The sequence below is a fragment of the Plectropomus leopardus genome, chromosome 4 (assembly GCF_026936395.1).
Source record: "Plectropomus leopardus strain MGB_pleo_1.0 chromosome 4, ASM2693639v1, whole genome shotgun sequence".
Taxonomy (NCBI): Eukaryota; Metazoa; Chordata; class Actinopteri; order Perciformes; family Serranidae; genus Plectropomus; species Plectropomus leopardus.
Genome location: NC_142179.1, coordinates 19,332,468 through 19,355,517, shown reverse-complemented (window position 1 = coordinate 19,355,517; position 23,050 = coordinate 19,332,468). Strand labels below are relative to the sequence as shown.

Below are 23,050 nucleotides of genomic sequence, written 5' to 3'. Positions count from 1 at the left end.
ATATTCTGTGATAATAAAGTCAGTCATGATTTTCATTTTGGTTGATTTTATTGTGATTCAGAATCATTTAAGGCATTTTAAAATGTGTTGCATGATGACATTTGGAACAGAACAAACAAAACTCAGATGCAACACATAGAAAACATCTTAAAACAAATGAAATGCAACACTAAATTTGGGGAGAACCAACGTGGGCAGATCCAATCTGCAATGATATACTGTACATCATCAGGTACAAAACCCCCTCACAAGAACAGCAAACAAAAGTTTCGAAATTCAACTTGGTATGACAAACATTTTAAAATCAGAGGATGATTGAAATAAACACACACACAAATGCCAAGATGCAGCGGGGCTTTCTGTCTTAAGTTAAATAGACCTGCTTGCATCACTGTATTGAATTGTAATAACTGCTTGTCCCCTCTTATTGTAAAATGAGCAGCCTGTACATCAATGGCTAAATAATTTGTAAAAAAAAAAAAAAAAAGAAAGTACAATTGCCCAATAAAAGACATCTGCAATCCACAATGATTCACAAAAAAAGCTGCACATTCATCAGATAAGAACTATCAGTGGTGTCAACCGCTACCATAAAACTCAGAGTAAACAGAGTTGTTCTGCATGAAAAAAAAAGTAAAAACACGTCAGCCTGAGGAGTGCCTCAAAAAAAAGACTAATCAGTGTGCAGAGATCAAGAGTAAGGGCACTTTATTTAACCTTTCGGCTGAAGTACATGAGACATGCTGATTAAATCTGCACAGTGTCTAATTCTCAAGCAGTCAACTGAGCGCTCTGTCAAATATGTCAGTAACAAAAATGAATGGATGGGTAAACTCCTCTTTAATATGGCTTTTGGACTGTTTCTGTGAGCTGTGTCTTTTCACACGACAGTCTGGTTGTTTGCTCTGTCATTAACATTAAACTTAAATTTGTGCAACTATGAGCAGAACAAAATCCACCCATGTGACCTTTACCCTTATAGACGTGGTTTCCTGCTGAGAGAGACCCTGATTCAATTTGTTCATCGCTGAATGGAAAATAATTTTGCAGCCCTGAGTGATCAACAAAGAACAGGAAAGACCCTTACATCTAAGCTAAGCTCTCGTAACACTGTACATGTGAATATAGTATACTGTATATATAATCTGTGCTGCTATTTCTCTAATGCTCCCTATGAGGGCTGTAAAGTAATATCGCTCCATGATGCTGTGTACTGCCCGGTAGAAACCCATTTACGCAACATATAAATGATGTGTATAATTTGCAGTTGAACTCACTGGAAATGGGCAGAGCAAGCAAAGTATAAAGGAAGATTTTCAGCATGGATGAAAACCACCAAGAAACCACTATTGTCAACTGGCAAAATAACATTCACCTGAGTAAATGATAGATGGAAAAAAATACAGCATATAGTACTATTTAAAGGACCAGTGTGTAGGATTTAGAAGCATCTAGCAGTGAGGATTGCAGATTCAAACCAACTTAAACTTCACTTAAGTGCTAAGCATGAACTCCCCGTGAGGAATCCTTCAGTATTCATTGTACATGAGATTTTACCAGGAGCTGAGTTAGCAGCAGACGTCTCCTCCTCTCCAAAAAAAACCCAAACGCTGTGATTAAAAAAGGTATAAACACTGAATAAAGCAGTTTCATGTTACAAATCTGTATTTCCGCGCCTGTTTGACTCGTCACAGGTGAGCTGCCAGCCCAACACCTGCTAATGTGTGCTCACCTTTTTTTCTCTAACAACTTAAGATCCAGATGTTCAGGAGGTTTTTGTTTAGTGAGAGTCAGATTATCCACAGTCTCCTCCTCTCCAAAACAAACAAACCCAGTGATTAAAAAAAGGTTAAAACAGTGAATAAAGCTGTTTCAAGTTAAGAATCCGTGTTGCACAATAAAATCATAGAGGCTCAACTGCTGGCACTCTCACAGGACATGGGGGAGGACTTATTCGTTATACTGTGGCATCTGCGGTCTGCCTTGGGTTGGAATATATTTAAAACATTACACTGAGTGTACCCAAAAAGCTCTGTCAAGCGGAGCTCACCCATGGAGGCTTGAAATAGTATCTGAGCTGACTCTGTCGATTCTAGCGCTGTCTGTTGTGACATCGCAGCCCCCGGTACACTGCGCATGCGTCATACCCCAAATCTCCCATGAGGTCAGAGAGCGTGTCCCAGCCTTCTTCCTATGTAGATATAAACAGCTAATTCTATAGTAACGAAAATGCTGTGATCCTTAGTTTTAGGTCGTTTTAAACCAAAGAAAACATACTAATTGTGTTATATTTCAATTCAGCCAATGTATCCCACTAAATCCTACACACTGGACCTCAAGCACAGATGGGTCCAGGAGTGATCACCTTCGCCATGTTTCAGGTGGTCCTCTACATTCTCATCAAAAGCCTTTGTCAGAGGTTTCAGAGCCTCCAAAAAGGAAAAACTATACTGCTGGCTAGTTCTTAAAAAAATCCCACATTTATCTCCTTGAGAGAAAAACATCCTTTCCAAACAACGTATACAGCTGAGGGAGAACACAAAAAGAACACTCACTCAATATTTCCCTTTTTGACACAATGTTGTGTTTTTACATTATAAAAGTAATTTAAATATATATTGTTGTTCAGAAAGCAAACAACCAGTACCACCTTCAGATAAACTACTAAGAGGGGCTCCAGTAGTTGCTATCATTAAAATATAGTATGATAAAAGCCATTTTTGCACAATTGTTACAAGTGTAACATCAAAGGTGGGGCTCCCTGTAAACAAATGTTCAACCATTGTACATACAGAGTAACAGTGAGCCAGCTTGCATTTATCATTTCATTTAATATTTAAGGGGAGTTGTGGATCCGTGGAAGACGTTGTGTCCTTGCTGCATGGCTATAAAAGGTAAACTAGTGATATGTTGTTTTGATGACTGCTGTTGAAGGGTTCAGGTGGCTTCTGGGTCACCTCACCTCCTCTCCGTGCTACACATTTGTGTGCATGACTGCCTGGATGGCTTCTTCAGGTAGCAGGGATGGATCACTGAGAATGGACGTGGTCGTGCTCAGCTGGCGAAGGGTGCTCAGCACCACTGAAAAACAAGAAACCACATGTCAATAACCATAAACCTGGCTGTGGAACTGTGGTTGAATAATTACATTTACTGAAGTACTATACTTCAGTGCAGTTTTTAAATATTTTTACTTAACCTGAGTATTTCCATTTTATGCTACTTAACACTTCTACTTCACTACATCTGGTGTGGATCTCCTTAGGGATCTTGTTTTGCTTTAGTTTTAGTTATGTTATTGTGCAACTGTCTATGGTCTCCTTCTTTAAGGAAACATTCTTGTTCCATTTCATTTCATCGTGGTTTCTCAATTTATTGTGAGAATACTATAACCATTACTGTAGTATATCCTTATTTTTAAATTTAATTATAATTTACTGCTATTATAAGGAAAAATGGGGATCGAATGTCACAAATAAACAAATAAATCTCAGGGGCCAATATTGCACTTTTTACTGCACTAAACCTATTTGATATTTTAATTGCACAGGTGGGACCAAGTCATTGTCTTGCAAGTCACAAGTCAGTCTTCAGCACTACACAACATGCACTAAATTCACAATATTATACAACTAAACATGATTTGGAGGTTCTGTACCTCAACTATAACTCAGTTATTTGCAATACCAACTGTGTGGGAGGCAATGCTTTGGGTCTAATGTAAAGACCTCTTTTGGGAAAGTTTGCAACATGTTACACTGAAAGTTTTCCAGCACACTGTGGGAAACCTGTCATTTACTAGGACTGTTTAATGACCGCTGCATTTGAACTCACCCCCACTGAGCCATGGATGTCATTTAAACATCAGCTCCAAGCTTTAGTCCTGCTCTAGACAAGGATTTATTGGCTACATGTAGCCTTAATTCAGACCATATTTTAAATTAGTAATTAAATATTATATTATACTTTCATATAGCATATTAAAATTCCAAAAAAATGTAAATAATTAACAAAAGTAGTGCATACCCCCACATTTACATTATGAATGTTTATGTTTATCATATACACAAATTATGTTCTAGTTCTAGTAAACTTGGCTTTTCAACCCTGAATAACCGAAATTTAAACGTCTAAATACAATTGGCTAGTTCCGATCAAGCAGTTTCATTAGTCAAGAGGCATTCAGTGAGGGCTGATAACACTACAGCGGGACTTTTAACTCTTTATGTATCACTCCGCGTCACAGCTGTTCTAAATCGCTAATTAGGCCTAGATGGTAGGGCAACAGACCGCTCTGAAAACCGACTTTGTGTCCCTCCATTGAAGATGTCATACTGTCTTCCGCCTCTTTTATTGTTGTATTAGTTGTCCTGTCAGCTCGGTCACATCGGTGTGCTTCAGGGCTTTTCTGTGTACGCGTGGAGCCGTCGCCCGTGCTGTCGCTGCTAGCTTAGCTGCTTCAGTACAGCTAGCTGATTAACCCCGCGGGCCGCCTCAACACTGCGAACAACTGCATTACGAAAATGGTGCGCGGAGACGAGGACCCTTTTAAATCCGGCCCGGGAATTTTTGAAGGACGCTCGCCCGGCAGAGACTGGTTAACCCGCTCACTCCCGTCACAGGAGCCGGAGTTTCCTCAGCTGTGTGAGGCAGCTGGACGTGACCGCCTGCGCGAGGGCGGGAGGCGGCGGAGACTGCAGGTGTGAGCAGGTAAGGATCCTCGTGCTCGCCTCGGTAAGTCAAGAAGAGAGACACAACACAATACAACACACTATTGTGCATGATACTAAGCAGCTGCTCTGCGCATTACATGCAGACCCAACTAACATACAGAAGTGAGTTAGTTTTTTTCCTGCTAATTTGCAGGAAAAGTTTTGATGCCGGGTAATATTTGTCACTTCCAGGGGTTGGCGAACTATTTTTGTCAGCGAAGACTAAAAAAATTATTAGAGAACAAATAAATCATAATTTGTTGTCTCGCATATAAATAAAGTTTGCTGAACTGTTACAGCAACAGCAATATCACACTCAAGGTCGTGCTGTTGTATATAATAACAGCTGTGATTTCTAAACATCTAAAGACAATAGACAAATAATAGACCTTTATTATAACATATTATCAACGCTAAATTGCTCAGCGGTTTTTTTTTTTAATGCCCTTTGTGTCACGCTGTGGGACAATGACTTGGGAGGGTTTTCAAAATTGTGTCACAACGATTTGACTGCTGGACACTGACAGATATGTAACATTTAATTTGAAGGGACAGCACCATTAGAAGTGAAGTAAAAAACTGGAGCGATGGCCCTGGTTAATCTTCCATTTTCTGCAGCAGTGCAGGCCCAGCCTCCGATGAGCTGCTTAAATTGCAACTTTAATGATAGAAATCTTTTGACGTCACATTATAAACTCTACTAAGTATCATGCTTAATTCACATTGAAGCAGGAACAAAAGCGTATTATTTTGACCAAGTGGGAGGTAAGAAAAACTGTTGCGTCATGTTAAAAATGAGATGCACTGTTAAGTTTCCTGTCATGTCATGGCTGCGCGATAAGGCTTTGAAACAAACAGAGATAGTGTCAGATAACTCAGTTACACACTGTGGTGATCTATTGCTTTGCGGTTGGTAGGAAGTGCTGGGCTGCAAATAATTTACAACTGCTGATCCTTTCTATTGGAGCCATAGAGTAGGCAGGCTGCTGACATACATAACATTTGTGTATCTGTTTGTTGTGATTGTATATGAAATGTAAATCCTTTACTCACTTGGTCTGAGCACTGGGAGGGAGCAGTGACGATCGAGCCATTGCAGTGTGGTCTGGCACAGCTCCGCTCTGCTTGTAGTGGACACCATCCCGTTGAATGACTCAAAGAGAGGTTTGATAATGATGCTGAACTAGAATGGATGACGGTCAAAGATCAATAATACTACGGAGTGAGACAAATGCAATTCTGCCTGACCAACTGTTTGAGCCCAAGACTCTAATTGGTACATCAGCAACTTCATGTTTGGTAGACTGGGGCATATCCCAGCTGATACTGGGTGAAAGGTGGATTCGCATGTCTTTGAACTGTCGGGGAAAACCAGAGAATCTGAAGAAAACCTGTGATGACACAGGAAATGATGTGCTTCAAAAAAGCTTACACCATACTCTGAATATCATGGTTTCAACTCCCTTTACGCATTAAAATTACAAACTTTTTCGGCCTCAAATTTCCAGACGTCTCTGTAAGTTTTTCACACTGTATTTGACGACTGAGCACAAAAGCTCTTGGAAAAATGTATACATTGTGGCTTTTCTGTCAAAACTCCTATGCAGAAAATTGGGCAACAGTGCACTATCAAACATCTCTACCCAAAGAGGAAGTGACCTAACTGGTGCAACCCATACTTGTATTAATTTACCATAACATAATGAATAAATCATATATTATTGTTCCCCTCATATATTTAGTCTCTTTTATAAATAAAAAGCAAAAATGAGTTGAAAAAAGTTAAATAATTTATCATTACAGCATCCGTGTGGCCGAAATCAAATTACACATTTTTCCATATAGCACAGGAGCCCTGCATTAAAGAGTAACTTTACACCCCTGACTTTTGGCTTGACTGCCTTCTCCCCGTACTGTTAAAAAAGTCTGAAAAATGGGCAGGGCTGGGAAGGGGGCTAAGACATGACCAGTCACCCAATCATGCCGCCTCTTGATCCAAAGCATCTCCCTGCCCCCCTGCACCCAAAGTAGTATGTTGGTGAGAGGACTGTGTCGGGGCAGCGACGGGGGGCTCAGTTGGTGACACAATATGTAGAATTTTTATACTTTGCTCTCAAATGTCAAGGGTTGGGCCTGAATCAGTCAACAACACCAAATACCAATATGTATTATTTTGTTTTTTTTAACTGGAAAAAAAAGTGGTTTGGGGGTTTAGTTACACTAAAATGAGCAGCAGTATGAGATCTTTTTCATTAAAGGATACAATCCAGAACTTCCAGTTCTGCAGTGTGCGGCTCTGCACGTATTCATTAAACTTCTCCTGCATGTGGTTGAGGCGTTGCCGCCTGACGGGCACCCCTGTCGCAGGCAGCTGTTCCTGACACGAGCTGTGGTTCAGCATTGACATCAGACAGAAACAGCTGAGAAACATGCAACATGTGTGTATTTTAACAGGGGTGACACATGCACAGCGTTTTAACATACTTAATGGAGGTGTTTAGCTCCTCTATCTCCTCTCGTAGTCTCTTGATCTCTTCCTGCATCTGCTGTCTCTCCTGTTGGAGCTTCCCAATGTGATCCACTGTCTTCTGCAGAGTGACTGCATTACTGATCTACATGTACAAAATTAATGAATATCTGAGACAGCAAATTTAACACTTAAAACTATATATGAAGCAAATACTGTGCGCACACATGGAAAAAACAGTGATGTCCTGAATCTGTAATGGATGCTTGATGGAGACAGACTTACATTTGATTGTGACTTCAGAGTGGGAACCAGGTTGCAGAGTGTTTTGAAGCCAATGTTTATGTTTGATCGTCTCTTTTGCTCAGCAGATATGTACGTTATCCTCCGGCTCTGTCACACAGCAGCAGTGGAAACATTACACAGAGGCTCACTGAGATTGTGTCATATACTACAATGGAAAAGTGCAAACACTTCTGATGTTAAAAAAAAAGAAGGGTTATTATAAATTAAATTCAGTTTGTATACATTTGCTTTAGCATTGAGATTTGTGGCTTTGTGTGTACATACTTTAACATCATTTTCATTCCAAAAAAATGATCAATCACACTAGCTGTAAGACGCTAGCTGCTAATGTCAGGGAAACATTTAATCTGAATTTCAGCAGTAGAAACTCTGTAGTCTGTTACAGTCATTCACAGGCTGCAAAGATGGTGCAGAGACACCATGTGTTAGAGACATCATCCGTCGGAGCAGATGGAACTATTTTGGGGGGGGGGGTTAAAAACACAGGCGTGTAAGCAAAGTGATTTAGACAGAGGGTGAATCCCGGTGTTTCAGCACAGACAGTATGTGGACAACAGTGTTGTTTTGAACATTAAAGCATGTTAACATGTTCTAGTAGAAACCTCACATACAAGAATGAACCTGAAAACGACTATTATAGATACACTTAAATAAATAATTTCTCTCTGAACCTGAGTCCAAGACAGTAGTAATTGAGCCTAACCTGAACCCGACAGGCATTTTGGTTTTTATGTCTGAACCGACGTCAGCAGTTGCTGAAACACTGTATGTGTTTAACCCTGTCACACAACTGCTGGAAAATTAGGTAGATCCATCATTTCAATGTAATTTTGCCCTATATTTTCACTATTAATAACTTGAAGCCCCATTTGAAGTAGGCCAAACTCGAACATCATTTTTGAATATTTGCCCGCACCCGACCCAGCTGAAACACAAACCTGATTTTGTTCATTCTTTATCAGAGGTGCACTGCTGCTGCAGATCAGTGACTGGGGACTAGGGACTTGATCTAGCTGACATGGTGATCCTTGCCCTGATCCTGGCTGACTGGGAACTGAAAAACAAAAAAAAAAAACAATCTTGTTTACATGTTGTGGGTATGGATTTATGATGCGATTTTTGGGTAGAAATAAGACTTACCAACACTTGGGGAGGCTTTCTGATTTTTGAGGCTGGAAGAATAAGACTTTTCTTTGGGGACAATCGGTTTGGGAGATTTCTTCGTCTGGGACACAGCGTGACATCCAGGAGTGAGAGCCATGAAAAGAGGGCAAATAGACAAGAGATAAAAAATAAGAGATACAAGCAATATAATAAAATCTAGTCTTTCTGATCATATTGATCAGTTGAGTTTTAAGACCAGTAAAGTTTTAATTCCACATTTATATATTATACACATTATAACAAAATAAACATTGACATGTAAATGCTGCGGTTTTGTAATTTTCTATTGGCAACTCAATTTGAGGACCAAATGTGGCATAAGAGCTGCAAACATACCCCTCGAAGTTGAGGAGAAGTGATGACCACTCCTGTATTATGGACAACATGCTCCGCTTTCAGAGGTGTTGGTGTAACAATCACAGCACCGGCATGAGCTGGGAAAGGAGCTGAGAGGAGGAACATTGACAGTAAGGTACTGCAGTGTTAGTTTCATGTGCATTCATTTGTTAAAATTCATAAAGGAGTTGTTATTTTTGACAAGTTTGCCCTCTGCATTTTTCCTCAGTGACTTTCTAGTTTTATTGAAAATAAACTCTGTGGTAAACACAACCCAGGTTTCATTTCTCTAAGCAGGTTTCAAGCCAAAAATTTTATATCTTTTTTTTTTTTCAGCATTTTACCATACAACATGAATAATCATATCAACAGCATTCAAGTGTTAAATATCACAAATAAGTGTTTTTGATATTCTAACACACTTGTTAAAAAAGGCAAGAAACCTTGGCTATTTTTAATTAATAAATATGAGGTTTGCATTACTTTTTTAACAAATAAAAATCAATTCACAAATTAATTCAGTTCCACAAATTCTGTTCTGTATTACAATAGCAAGGCTATATTGTGAACAATATTACAAACAAAATTAAAATTCCAATTTAAAAGATTGAACATGTTTTTAATGCGTTGGCCTATCCCTAAATTGAATTTCACAAAAATAAGCTGTCTTCTATTAAAAATGAAAGCAAGCAGCATCCTCATGGCCAAGGGGTTGGGTTGCTGACTGTGGACTGCAACCAGCTGTTGTATATATTTTATTAGCCTTATATTAACTTTACACTTTATAGTAGTTGGTATATGAAGTATATTAACAGCTCTTTGGTTCTAAAAATCCAGAAAACAATATTAAAAACAGCTATTTTACTGAACAAAATTAAAAAACAAACAAACAAACAAACATGGAATTTGTTTGCTGCAGAGATTATTATCCTTAATTTGTCTGAGTACAAATACACTTCTATTGGAAATGTACCAGATGTTTTCCCCTGTGCTTGCCAAAAGACATCACCAGTGGTACAAATTGCAGTGAATCAAATATACATACAAAAACTGTTTTAAAAAACAGTATGACTGAGAAAAAAGGCTTGAGCGCTATCTTGTGGTAATTAAGTTGAAGTGAAACAGCCGCCCAAATGTGTAGAGATGTTCCCTAAACACCTCACGTGCAGACTATAGGTAGACACTACAATTTACAGATGCTCCCTAAATGCCTCAAATGAAGGCTACTGCCACTGACAGCAGAAAAGATTGTTATGTCCACTGACTCTACATTGCACCCTGTAATGACATCAATACATAGTGTCAGGCTACTGTTTCAAAATCAGAGGGCAATCACATAAGAGCGGCGCACTGACATAGCGCAAAATTTTTATCATTTCAAAAATAATCATTTTCAGCAAGGGGAAGCATGTAGAAACAGCTGTTGCGGCATGTGTGTGTGGCACACTCACCTCCTGCTTTCACTTATGTAACCACCACGTGGGGCAAACATGCGCAGAAAGAATATATTTATTCCAACTAACGAGAAATGATCAGATTACGCATTTATGTGGTTCAGGGTTCCTACAGTTTAAGAGAAGTAGAATTTAAGACTTAAAAACTTTTTAATGCCACTCAGAATGTAATTTAAGGCTTATTTTGCAAAAACTAAAATGAAAGAAAAACAAAATATGAACCGACACATATGACTTGAAGTTGGGGACAATTTTGTCGAAATATTTAGTGTGACATAAACCATGACTTTATGCCGACTTTAGTACTAGAAGCATTTTATATATATATATATATATATATATATATATATATATATATATATTTTTTTAAATTTAACAATTACTTTGAGATTTTGCAATGCAAAGCCCAAAAAAGAAATAAAATCCCACATCCCATGTTTTTGCATTTTTAAGGCTTAAAATATTGCTTTTGGACTTTTTAATAACAATTAAGGCCTTATTTTTAGATAGATGAATTAATGCCTTTTATGACGTTTTAAGGATCCGCGGGAACCCTGATGATTATATATTCCTATTCATATTTTTCTTATAATTAGTGGAATATAATAGATCATCATTGTGAAATGCACACATTCTCAGATATTGCAGATCAAACATCTTGAGATCAGAAACAACAGACCTGTGAGGATGAGGTGGGACGGGGGGAGGGTGTTAGCGATCCTTTGCACAGGGGGGTTTTTGTTGGCACTGGGTGACTGAAAGGGGCGAGGCAGGGCAAAAGTCTGAGGGTGCTGGACGGAAGCAGCAGGTAATGGAGCCAAGGGCTGGAGCTGGGAAGGAGGAGGTGGAGGTTGTGTGGATATGGAGCAGTACTCTGAGGCGTGGCTGAAGGTGGTGGCAGCGTCGCTGGGTGTGACAGTAGAGGAGGCTGTGTGTGTGATCACAGATGGTGCTACAGTCTCCTCCAGCGATGAGTTGTGGTCCAAGGGTGAGGGAACCATGGGTGCTGCTGACGCCATGTCCCTTCCTTGGAGATATTGTGCTAGAGGAACATGGGATAACGGCTGAGAGACTGAGGAAGCTACGGCTTGATCACTGGACGCCACCTGCCCAGGAAACAGAGAAATGTAGTTTTGTACATAGGCGCCATCAGCAGCTGTTCGACTGGCTTGACTGGCCATGGGAGAAGGGATGGGCAGTGGGCCAGGAGGGGAGATGTGGTTGCTTGTGAGCATGGACGGCAATAACTGGGCCTGGTATGGGACGACAAAGAAAGAAGGAACAAACACACTTAGTCCGTTCTGCTAGTGCAATATCAAACAAAAGAGATGTAGTTTATTTTAATTCACATTAGCTGGAAATTTTCTCTTTTGTGCTGCTTTAGACTATGACAGAAAAAGTTACGTCTGACTGCACATAAACCTTTTATTTGATTTATCTATTACTCAGCAATGAAAGTAACAGAATTGGATTGATTAGTCATTTAAATATTAACAATTAATTGTAGGGTTGTATTGAATAGTTTGAAACGTTGCCCGTAATGTTGATATTAGAATTTTAAATCAGCATTTATATGCTGCACAACTTTGTTTTTTTGTTTGTTTTCGCAGGTTTTTCATTGTGTTTAAACACAGTATTTCTACACAGTTACTGTTTAACATAAGGCTTCACTGATAGTACTGTTATTACTATGCTCTTTGCAGAATTTAATTCCACTGATGGCTGCAGAGAATTGTTTCTGTCTTGCATGATCCAAACATTTTCAATAAGTCCAGAACGTTGTAAAGTCCAAAAGTAAAAATGTATTGTAGAGGAAAACATGCAATCATTTCCAAAAGTTACAATGTTTTTAGCTAATGAAATATTCTGCTTCAGTCCATATTTGTTGGAGTTAAGCATTTCAAAAACAACTTATCACTGCAGTAAAAAAAAATATTTGCTCTCCTTCTGATGTGAAATCTGTGTGTTATTTCTTGCTCTCTAAAGCCAGGCTCCACTGAGAAAAACAGTTATTCTGGCCAACTGAATACAGGAGTTGCTCATATACCGCTGCCTAAATCAGTTAGTTTGTTTGTGTTATCGTGTGAGATTGGTGTTTTAAAGGGTTACCCTGGATTCAGCAAAGCCAATAACACAAAAAAACTAAATGAGGCAGTCAAGGCAGCGGCTGATGAGCACTATATTCAGTTAGCCAAAATTACTGTTCATCTTTATGGAGTCTGGAGATTTTGGTGAGAGCATAGCTGGCTTCAGTTCACTGTCAGAAAGGGCTGTCTGCCTCACTGTAAAGTGGTGAAAATATTTTCAATATAGTTTACACTTTAACTGCTATAAAAACATTTTTTTAAGGTGGCTTTCATACTGGACTCGTGCCTGCTTCTCCAAACTGGGAGCTTGCCGACTGACATCCACTGCATGTAATATAGTGACTTTGAATGAGCACCTCATACAACGCCCCTCCATGAGATCCAAACTATCTGCCAATTTTTTATTTTTTTTTTTGGTATGGCTTTCTAATACAGTTACTGCTATCTATTTTTGTATGTAAAAATCAGACAAGGAGCTATGCTTAAGCTGCATTTATGGACCCTTCAAGGACAATGAAAGCAGACAGAGAAGCGAAGTATTTATTCATATATTGAGTGTTTGATTCTTTAAAAAAAAATACATTTAATGTTAAGCCATTTGAGCGGCCAGTCATGGATGAAAAGTGCTATGTAAATAAAGTTTAGTAATATTATTGTGTTACATAGATTGTATTTGTGTAACTACACTAAGACAGAAAGATGGTAGAAGGTGTGACATCCTTATTAACTGACCCCTAAAAAACACAAAGTCTTTAATCTAGGAATAATAGCACAGTCCTTGAACAAACTGTCATCGTGGTGGTGTGTGTTAGGGACTGCACCTTGGATTGGTGTTTACCTGTGACTGAGAGCTGCTGCTGGGTAGAGGGGTAACAGATGGTGCAGTGGGTGAAACAGAGGGGAAGGCGGGCTGACGGAGGCTGTGAAATAAGTCTGGAACAAAAGTCTCTATGTTAGCTAGAGGTTAGTAAAATCACACTACTTTCTGTGTTAGACTAAGCCAACTGCTTCAGCAGAGTTACTAGAACATGTGCGCTTGATTCCTGTAAAATGTGCACTATTAGTGTGTGCGCACTGCAGCTGCGGGTGGTGTCTTACTGCTACCTTGCAGTGGATCAAAGGAGTCCATGAAGTCTAGGTTGGGTTGTAGAGGGATGAGTCCTGGTTGGATCATGTCTGCGTTCCCTGCGTGAGCTGTGGAGGGTTAAGAGGCAGAGGTAGGGAGAGTAAGGGGAGGACATCCCAGTTCATAACATAATGTTAAGATCAAGCCCCATGCAGTAATCATATTCAGTTTTAACTTTTTTTTTCATTTCATTATACACAAAAGAAAACATAGTTATTTTCTAGTAAAAAATGCCCCTAAATCTTACATAACTAAATCATGTACAGTATAAGTACTACTGATTCCATTAAAAAAAAAATAATAATAATAATAATAATGATTTCCTCACCAATCTCCCTTGGATTGGGCCAGGCTATAGGCTGGTGCGAGGACAACGTAGAGAACAACGTGTCTGAAAACTCAGACATCAGAACATCCATGTCAAAGAGGGGGTCCATCTCCATTGGGGCGGGTGTGTCATAATTTTTACGAGGCACACGGCGTGCGGCAGTCTCTTCATCCTGAAGAAAGGAGACACGGAGCATGTCTGGAGAGACTTCCCCGAACAGCAACAACTGCTCCTCTGGCCCCTTTAAGTGTTCAAAAGGCAACCACCAAGCCAGTTAGTGACACACAAGCATGCAGTGATGAGTACAGCAAACATAGTTTATCTAATAAACAACACTTTGTCTCCACACTTCATGCAACAGTCTTAAAAAATGAATTCCCCTTATACAGATTTTGTGTCTATACGCATGTTACAAGCTCATGACAGTTTGACAGAGTTTTAGGGTAGTACTGAGGAAAAACATTTTTTTTAGACTTCGAGACTTAAGTCGTAATATTATGGGGAAAAATGTTATAATATTACGTGAATAAAGTCATAGTTTACAAGAAAAAAGCTGTAATTTGAGAGAATAAACTGGTAATATTACGAGAATAAATTTGTAATTTTACGAGAAAAAAAAGCTGCAACAGGTAACTTGTTGACCTGTGTTCTCGCCTGTTTTACAGTTTGCTGGCAATATGTTTATTTCTGTAATATAATATCCCCTTTCTCGTAAAAATATGACTTTCTCTTAAATTTACAACTTTTTTTCTTGTAAAATTAGGACTTAATTCTTGTAATATTACAACTTTATTCTCATAAAATTATGACTTTATCTCATAAAAATACAACTTTTTTCTCAGAATATTCCAACTTTATTCTCAAACTTACTTTATTCTTGTAATAGTACGACTTCATTCTTGAAATGTAACTTTTTTTTTTCTTTAACATGGCTCTAATCCTCTGTTGTACAAGCTAAAGTGGGCGAGATTATTCAGAGGAACTGTGTTGGCAAAGCCTTAAAGCATCTATTAAGAAGTATATGATAATGTGAGTGTGAATGGGTTAGTATGGGTTCATGCCATTACTATCAACATCTGGTTGAGCAGATGCTGGTAGTAATGTTCATCTAGGTACTAACAGCACTTGGTGGGTTGAGCATGATGCAGTTTTGCATACCTTAAGCAAGCTTGAGAGGTCATCATCCTTGTGCTTCTGTAACTATAAGAGAGATAATGAGTTCAAAATTAGATTAATATTTACATTTAAAGACAAATCACATAAAGATATATGAAATACCAAGTATCCTAAACTATTAATTCAGAGTTCATGCTATGAGCAGCATGCTATAAAGGGGTAGGGGAATAAATCATACAGCATAGTATCAAAATATTTTGTGCTACAGTATTATACAAAGACTGCTGAGCATTGATTTTTTTTAATGATATAAATTACCCAATGTTAGTGATGGCCAGTCAAATGGTAATAATAAAAATGTTATTTTTTTAGTGAACAAAATAATTATAAAGATTACCAACAATAAAAGGAGACAACTATGAAAATAACAATAACAAAGAAACAACAGCAAAGCTTTCAGAACTGATCATTGCCTCTGGCAAGCTCAGGGAACGGCGTTTGTTTTATTTCCATGATAATGGATATATGAACAAGCGGGTCAAAGTTCAGGACGTAATGTTATAAAGAAGTAGTTTGTCCTGATTGTGTGCATACTGTATGGAACGGTGGATTATTTGTAAGGGCTGCAGTATCTACTAAAAGTAAAAAGAAAAATTATGCGATTCAGAACGCACCCCAAGTCAAAGAGCATTTGAGCAAAAACTTCAACAGCAACTTGGCGATAATGTAGCCGACCCCGCTGTTGCGTTTGTCACTTGTAGTGTGAACATAGCATTGCAGTGTATTTATAAAATCTGAACAAAACAATACCCTTTTTTTAAAGTATGTTCTCCACTTGTGGTATTCTCTTATGACGATTTCAATTCTTCTTTTCCAGCATTTCCCCTCTGTGGCAATGCCCTGCATCAGACAGAGGGAGATAGGAAAAAGTCCATAAAAACACACAGCACAAAGACAGGAAGTGAGAAGGAGAACATAAAATTCAATCACAAGCAACTATTTGAGAGAGGAAAGAAAATGATCCGAGGGGAGGATTTTGGTGACAATAAACAACACAAAGTTAGCATTGCTATTTGTGCGTCATATTTTTTTTGCCTCTACCTCTGTAGGACGATTGACATCCAAGTCCATACTTCCATCAAGGGGAGTTGCAAAGTGACAGACAGGATTCTCCCTTTTCTCCACATCTAAACGTAGAAAAACAACCTCAAAGTCACCCTTACTTGAAACATACAGTCCCCTTTTTCTATACTGGTAATTAAATTTACTATGCCATAAAAAAAACAATAACATCTTATCGCAGACATTGCTTTCAGTGGACAAAAGAAGCTCATGAGAAGCTTGACCCAGTTTGAGTTTATGTTTGAGGCATGAGTGAGAGTTGCTATCAGTCACTGTCACAGAGCTGCCCGTGGCATGTAAACAAACCGACAAAACTGCAGCAATTTGCAAAAATGGTACCAATATTTATCTTAAATTAATAAACAAAAAAAAAAAAACGAACCAAGTTCCACAGTTTATTAACAGTTGTTTCAAATTTTACAGATAATGTTGCAAGAACTGTTTAAGGAATACTTCACCTCCCAAATTACTACTTGTATATCCATTATTCAAACTTTTTTATGTTAAATGCCTGAGGAAAACTTTTTTTGGCTCGCATGCTTCCACAGTGAATCAAGAATCCAAAAACAGAGACAATTCTTGATGAACTGAAGTTATAAGCGACTATAGTTAACAACAGCAAAACATCTGTTTAAAAACTTTAATACAACTAATACAGTATCATACAAGTCATATTTATGCAGTCATATGCTCAGTACTTCCCAAACAGACAGCAGAAAACTGAACTAAAAGTGAAACGAATGTTCTCTTGCACAGCTGACTCCATTTACAAAAGTAGTAATTTATCCTCACTAAGCATAAGAGCTGCTGGTCTACTGCTCCTTTGATAGGTAGTTTGTTGCGTTATTGTGTGACAGTGGTGTTTTAAAGGATTAATTCGGATTCACAGATCGAGGGAGTGGTGGACCAGCAGCTTATGTGTTCAGTGAGATAAAATTACGGTTTCCATTTCGATCCTGTTGCAAAGGCCTGTCTGTTAGGGAGGTACTGAGGATATCAATGGATAAATAAGACTTTGATTAAACTGCACTAGTTGTGTAAGAGTTTAACAGATGTTCTGATTTAGTTTTGTTACAGTTAAAAGTGATACCCTATGACTTCAATTCATTTCTCAGTTTTTGGATTCTTCGTTCATTGTGAAGCCATGCAGGAAAACTAAAGTTTTCTTCACAAATTCAATGTAACACAGGGTGAGTACTTGAGATACACATGGTTATTTGGGAGGTGACCTATTCCCTTAATTATAAGATGTAATAAAAATGTGAACGAGATGAAGAATAAAGCCTGGTGACATCTGGATCCTTATATGAACATGATGTGCCAAAACATTGATCTAAGTAAGAATCACATTTGTGAATTTCTGACAACAGATTTGTGAACCAGATCCTGATGTTTTAATGCATGCTACAACTCTGTTAAAGAAGCATTCAAATTCAGATCACTTCAAGCTAAAAACTAAACAATACAGTCAACACTCAACAAATAGCAAATGGAAGAGGAACCCTTACACTGCATATACCAGGCTCTCCATATGGCGTTGTTGAGGCGAATCTTGTCTCTCCATAGCAGTTTTAGACCTTTGAAGTTCTTCCATTTGGGAGACACCAACTTACCACTAAAACGACAAGAAAAACTACAGTAAGTTGATTTCTCAAGTGATGAGAGACATTCCCTGAAACAAATAAGATAGCTTAACTTGTTCAGGCAGATCAGTATCTCTACTGTAATTCAAACCCTCAGAGATCACAGTGCTCTCCTTTCTGTTATCAGCAGAAGAAGCCCTTATATTCTCGCTTTTTGAGGATAAAAATCAGATTTCACAGACTCAAGAAAAATGCCACTCCTGTCCACCACCGATTACAAAAACACCTAAACTGGATTTTTTAAAAGCTTGTTTTATCAAAAATCTGTTCTGCTCAACTTAATACAGATGCTTGAAAATTACCCAAAGTCTTAATACTGAAGAGTGATGCCTGTTCACAGTAATACTAAGCCAGCGTCCATCACTTACAGGTAAGGAAGCACTGTTTGAGGAAAGGAGTTAGATATCCTTTCCTCAAACAGTATATACATAGAGATATGCCTGAATGTGGCTCAAAATGGCATTACAGTAGGCTCTGTCTTTTGTGCAAATGACGAATAAATTGCAAATAAAAAAACAAAAACAATGACAGAAAGAACATGTTACTTGTTAATGACAGGTGATTTTTCTCTCGTCATGGGAATAGATAAATGCCAAAAACTACCCTGAGCGCACCGACAATTTGAAAAGAAAAAAGGTACAGGTCACCTTGACCAACACTGGGAGTGTACTAAAAGACTTCAAGAGATAAAGTAAGCAAAACAAACAAGCAGGGACCTTTCAAGGTCAAGCTAAAGTTAGAATTATATTAACAACTGGAATACGGAGACAAGGAGTCAAATAAACAGAGGACACACATATACTATTAAATATAAAACAAGGCAGCATTGGAGGAATTCACTGTGCATGGTTTAGTATGTGAAAGTCATATTTACTGTACAGCAACATTACTGGAGCCATGCCCCACCACAATTTTTTTCTAAGTCATACAGGCAATAATAAACATCTAAGCTGCCCCATACTGGACGCTGGTACGAAGTTTGACAGTAATATGTACCAACTTTTTAAAACATTTTTCTAATGACATAGTTAATAAGTTAATTAGTTATGATTATGCTGACAAGTCTGTGCCCCTTTACTTGTATATTCCAATAGTGCTTCTAAAAAGTGGTCCAGCTTCAAAAATATAAAATCCATTCATGCTATATCAGATGTTCTGATCATGGCTGGCCACCATAAATGAATGAATGTGTGGGAAACCATACAAAATCTAAAACAATATCTAGCCTCATATCACAATATCAATATAAAATCGATATATTGCCCAGCCATAAAAAGATGTTCGAGGCAAACAATTAGAAATATGTTTTTTTCTGATTTCAGTGCCGTTTTAATGAGGAAATGTTTATCACAATCGTAAAGAGATAGCTCAGCTTCCTTCTTTCAACCCCTCCCCTGTTACAGAGTGTCCTTCCTGCCCAGTCCTTTCCAGCTGTCATTTGTATGCTTACTTTTTGTATGAGTCCTTGGGAGAAGAAAAAGCTGTTGCAATCAACAGTCCAGGTTAGTACAATGAAAAGAGAAAAGGCACAGGAGAAAACTTTTCAAATCCTCAAATGGTCTTATTGTGAATAAAGGCTCTCGTGTACATAAATAATCTGCGTGTCGGATGAATGACAACAGCAGAACAGTAACTGGTAGTAGTGCTTTCCTGGTCTATAAATAATCTGCCCAATGGATCCACTTTGGTGCCATTTTAAGTGCAGAGGGAATCCTCTGAGCAGCTGGCTGTGCATCAACACTACAGTGACACCACTGCTGTAAACAGACCCATGGGTAACATGAGCCCATCATTTATTATTTTCTGACTCAATTTTTAACATCATCTGCATTTAAACCCAACTTTTATCTGCGCATATCAGTTTGAATCTTAGCTTATACACTACTTTAACACTGTCCAAAGTTTATAAACTAAACAACATTTACTGTCCTGGTTTTTGTCTTTGTCTTTTCAGGACACTGGGCTTCACATCATGAATTACATCTTATAACTTAAAAGGATTTGATCTGTAGGTTTGGTGTAGTCTGGAAAATAAAGTCCACTTACTGCTTTTTAATGCTGTGAAATATTGATGACTTTGATTTGAGCCATGGTGGCTCTTGGGGGTTATTTTGGTATTGGTATTTGTGACATTTCATAGACTAAATGATAAATACAAAATTAAACTGAGTGGTATGTGAAACAACTATTTTCAGAGGGGTCAGCTGATTTAATAATTTGACAAATGAACCAAACAAGTCTAGAGCTGTGCCTTCAAGCACTACCAAAACAAAGCACTCTTCTTACATGAAGGAGATCTGTCTTTTAAGATTCAAGACTTGCAAAGCCCGTGGTAGTTTTGGCAAGACATAAATCTTTCCCGGCATCTTGTTTTGGCTCGATACCACAAAAGACACTCCTGTATGAATTGTTCAACCCTTCTTTAGAAACAAAGAACAAGAACAATCAGAGTTTGATCAAGGTTCAATACTCTAAGTACTGCACTTAAGTATAAATGTGAGGTGACGGTTGTACTTTACAATAAAATCACATAATGAGCTTACCAATTACGTCAGGATGTATTGTTTAGGATTAAACCAGTGGTTTCCATCGTTACAGCTTACATATTGTGACTGTAATATGAGACATGATTTAAGTGGGAATGGTAGTTTTAGCATTTCACCTTCACGGTAAAAAAATACAAAAATGCTGAAGGTGTGATTTTGACCAGGGTTTGTATCAAACAAGAATGTTTTCCTATGACAGGAATATGATTTGTAGGCTATGGCATCTCTTTTATTTACTGGTATGTTGTAACACATTTTATCTTTGTCCAAAAATTACAATGCTGGCAACTTGGATATTGCACTTGGCCATATTGCCGTTTCAATAATAATTTGATTAGTTGTGCAACCGTTCTCAGGGTGCCTTCCAAAGAAAGGAGACTCTTTTATCATTGTAGAAGTCTGCATGTAGTTAAACTTTTGTGTCTCTAAATTACTCACATTACTTCATTTAATCATCTGTTTGGGACCTGAAGAGGTAAAACCATCCAAAATTATATGTGAATACAAATGTCTGTGTCAGGCATTCTTGTTTTCTTCTTTCATACCCCATTAATCATTTTATGAACCCCCAGATTTATGTGACCTTTAGATTTGGGAACAACTGGACAAGACTGCCTAATTGTTCATCATGGGTGGGGAAAAAATTGATACTGCATAGTGTCATGTTATTTTTGCATGGCAATTTCGTTTTGATACATGGACGACAAATAACTTTTTTTTATTATTATTATTATTATTATTTAAGTTCATTATGTTACAAATACAAATAAACTTTCGGTAGCCTACTATGTTTTTCTGACTTTTTCAGACCATTTTTCACGCAAGAAAAATGATTAAAGGGAAACGCCTTTATCTTTAAAACTCATATTAAATAGAACAGATGTTGACCATTATTTCATAATTTATTATTATAATTTAGATTTGACGCCATTTTTTTAATGGAAGTATGTGCCTCCTTTTTGAAAATAACAAAAATAAAGGTAAGATTCTTCATCCAGTTGCATTTTATTTTCAATATCATAAATAAGCATACGTATACGTATATGATAGCAGTCAACTTATTTATTTCCTTTTGTTTAATTTTATTTATTTTACCTATTTTATTAATGTTGAATTTATTTTATTTCCTTTTATTTGTGGTTTTATTGATTTTGTGAGTTTTGGTAATTTGTTTGTATTATTTTATGTTGACATGATGCTTCCTGCATCTTGCATTATTTGTCCTCTTGTTTTAATTTCATCCTAACTCCACCCTAGTTTGTCTCGCTTGTGCTCACTAGGACTTTTTGGCTTTCTGTTATTGTAATGCTTTCTATATTTCCCATTTCTGCTTTTGCTTTGTTGCTTTGTTTCTGAACTCTCTGCTTTTAAAGGTCCTATATAATTATTATTATTAACTGTCATATCACTGCATACCTTAATAGAGGTATATTGCTGCAGCCCTAGTATCATTATTATATCATAACGTTGGGCCTCTGGTGATTCCCATCCATATTTTTACATAGGCTCTACATTGATCAGCTATAACATTAAAATACTGCCGATGCATGAAATGCAGTAGTATTATACCAATTTGATAATGTTATATATAGTAATATGACGGCCACGGGGGATTTTATTTGCAAGACTTGTGATGGGGTATTTTTACTCTGAGGTATTGATGTTTTGTCCTTCCTTAACCACAATCATGAGTGGTCAAGCAGGAAGTTGCATGAAGAGGAGACTCGTGACTGCAATTTCACACCAGTGTATCCCATGCCTGACTTTTCTGGTCTGCACAGGACTAAGGAGAGCTCAGTATGAACTGTGTGCAGAGCAGTGAAGTTAATGTCCCCATGTGTGTGCACGGTGTTGGGATGTGTTATAAAACATACCTGTACGCCAGAGTCATGCACTCAAAGAGTTTAGTCAGTGAAGCGTCTATGGAGAAGTGGGACGTGCTCGCCTTGCCAAAATGATAGGTCTGACAGGTCTGTTTGTTGACAGTATCGAAGTCGTATCCTTTCTTCGGGGGGTGCTCGCTGTGGGGCGAGGACACCATGAAGTGTCCGCTGTGGATGATCTGTGACTCCAGCCCGTCTGACCTCCTCAGCCCCAGCTGAGTCTCCTCCGGGTCCGAGTCGTCATCCTGCTCCTGCTTAATGCTCGCCGGGGTCTGACGGTACTTCTGCCGAAAAGAAACCTCTCTTGTAGCCATGTCGGTGAACTCACCAGACAAATAGCTAACGTTAGCCAGCGAGCTAGGACAATAAAAGTCTGTCTGTCATGAGGCTTGCAGACGGATTGAGGCTGATCGTTGGTTAAAGTTTGTCAACTTGGTGCCGTGCAGTCCGACTTCTCGGTTCACTCATTTTAAAGCTCGCTGTTTGTGATTAATGGTCCAACTTTACTTGTTGTTGTCTTGTTTGATAGTTGACGTAGCTGGGAGTCGCACTGACCAGCTGACAAAAAACAGCTTGCAGGCTACAGAGCAGGAAGTTCCTGTGGCAAAGCGTTTGTGATTGGTCGGAGTCAGAGCCCCACCCACTGGAGGACTCAAAATAAGACTGAAGCGACAGGTTGCGTTCACAGCACTTCATGAAAATAACTACCAGAAAAAAAGTAAAAATTATCTACACATCAGAAGGCTTAAATATAAATATA

At 38.2% G+C, this 23,050-nt stretch overlaps 1 protein-coding gene across 2 annotated transcripts; it reads right to left on the bottom strand.

The window, feature by feature from the left end:
• Positions 1-29: 29 nt before the first annotated feature.
• Positions 30-22,875, bottom strand: mlxip (MLX interacting protein). Of its 2 annotated transcripts, none has more exons than XM_042487903.2 (17): positions 22,282-22,875; positions 17,727-17,833; positions 16,198-16,283; positions 15,907-15,996; positions 15,139-15,180; positions 13,981-14,221; positions 13,631-13,720; positions 13,365-13,459; positions 11,119-11,692; positions 8,986-9,095; positions 8,626-8,710; positions 8,424-8,539; positions 7,465-7,572; positions 7,197-7,324; positions 6,976-7,099; positions 5,766-5,895; positions 30-3,081 (listed from the first exon to the last, which is right to left on the bottom strand). In XM_042487903.2, the coding sequence occupies exons 1-17, from the start codon at positions 22,602-22,604 to the stop codon at positions 2,975-2,977; spliced, it is 2,556 nt and encodes an 851-aa protein (XP_042343837.2). In that variant the 5' UTR covers positions 22,605-22,875; the 3' UTR covers positions 30-2,974. The 2 variants fall into 2 exon arrangements, with proteins under 2 accessions (XP_042343837.2, XP_087932848.1); XM_088076722.1 differs by having other exon boundaries at positions 13,981-14,152.
• Between the last annotated feature and the right edge of the window lie 175 nt (positions 22,876-23,050).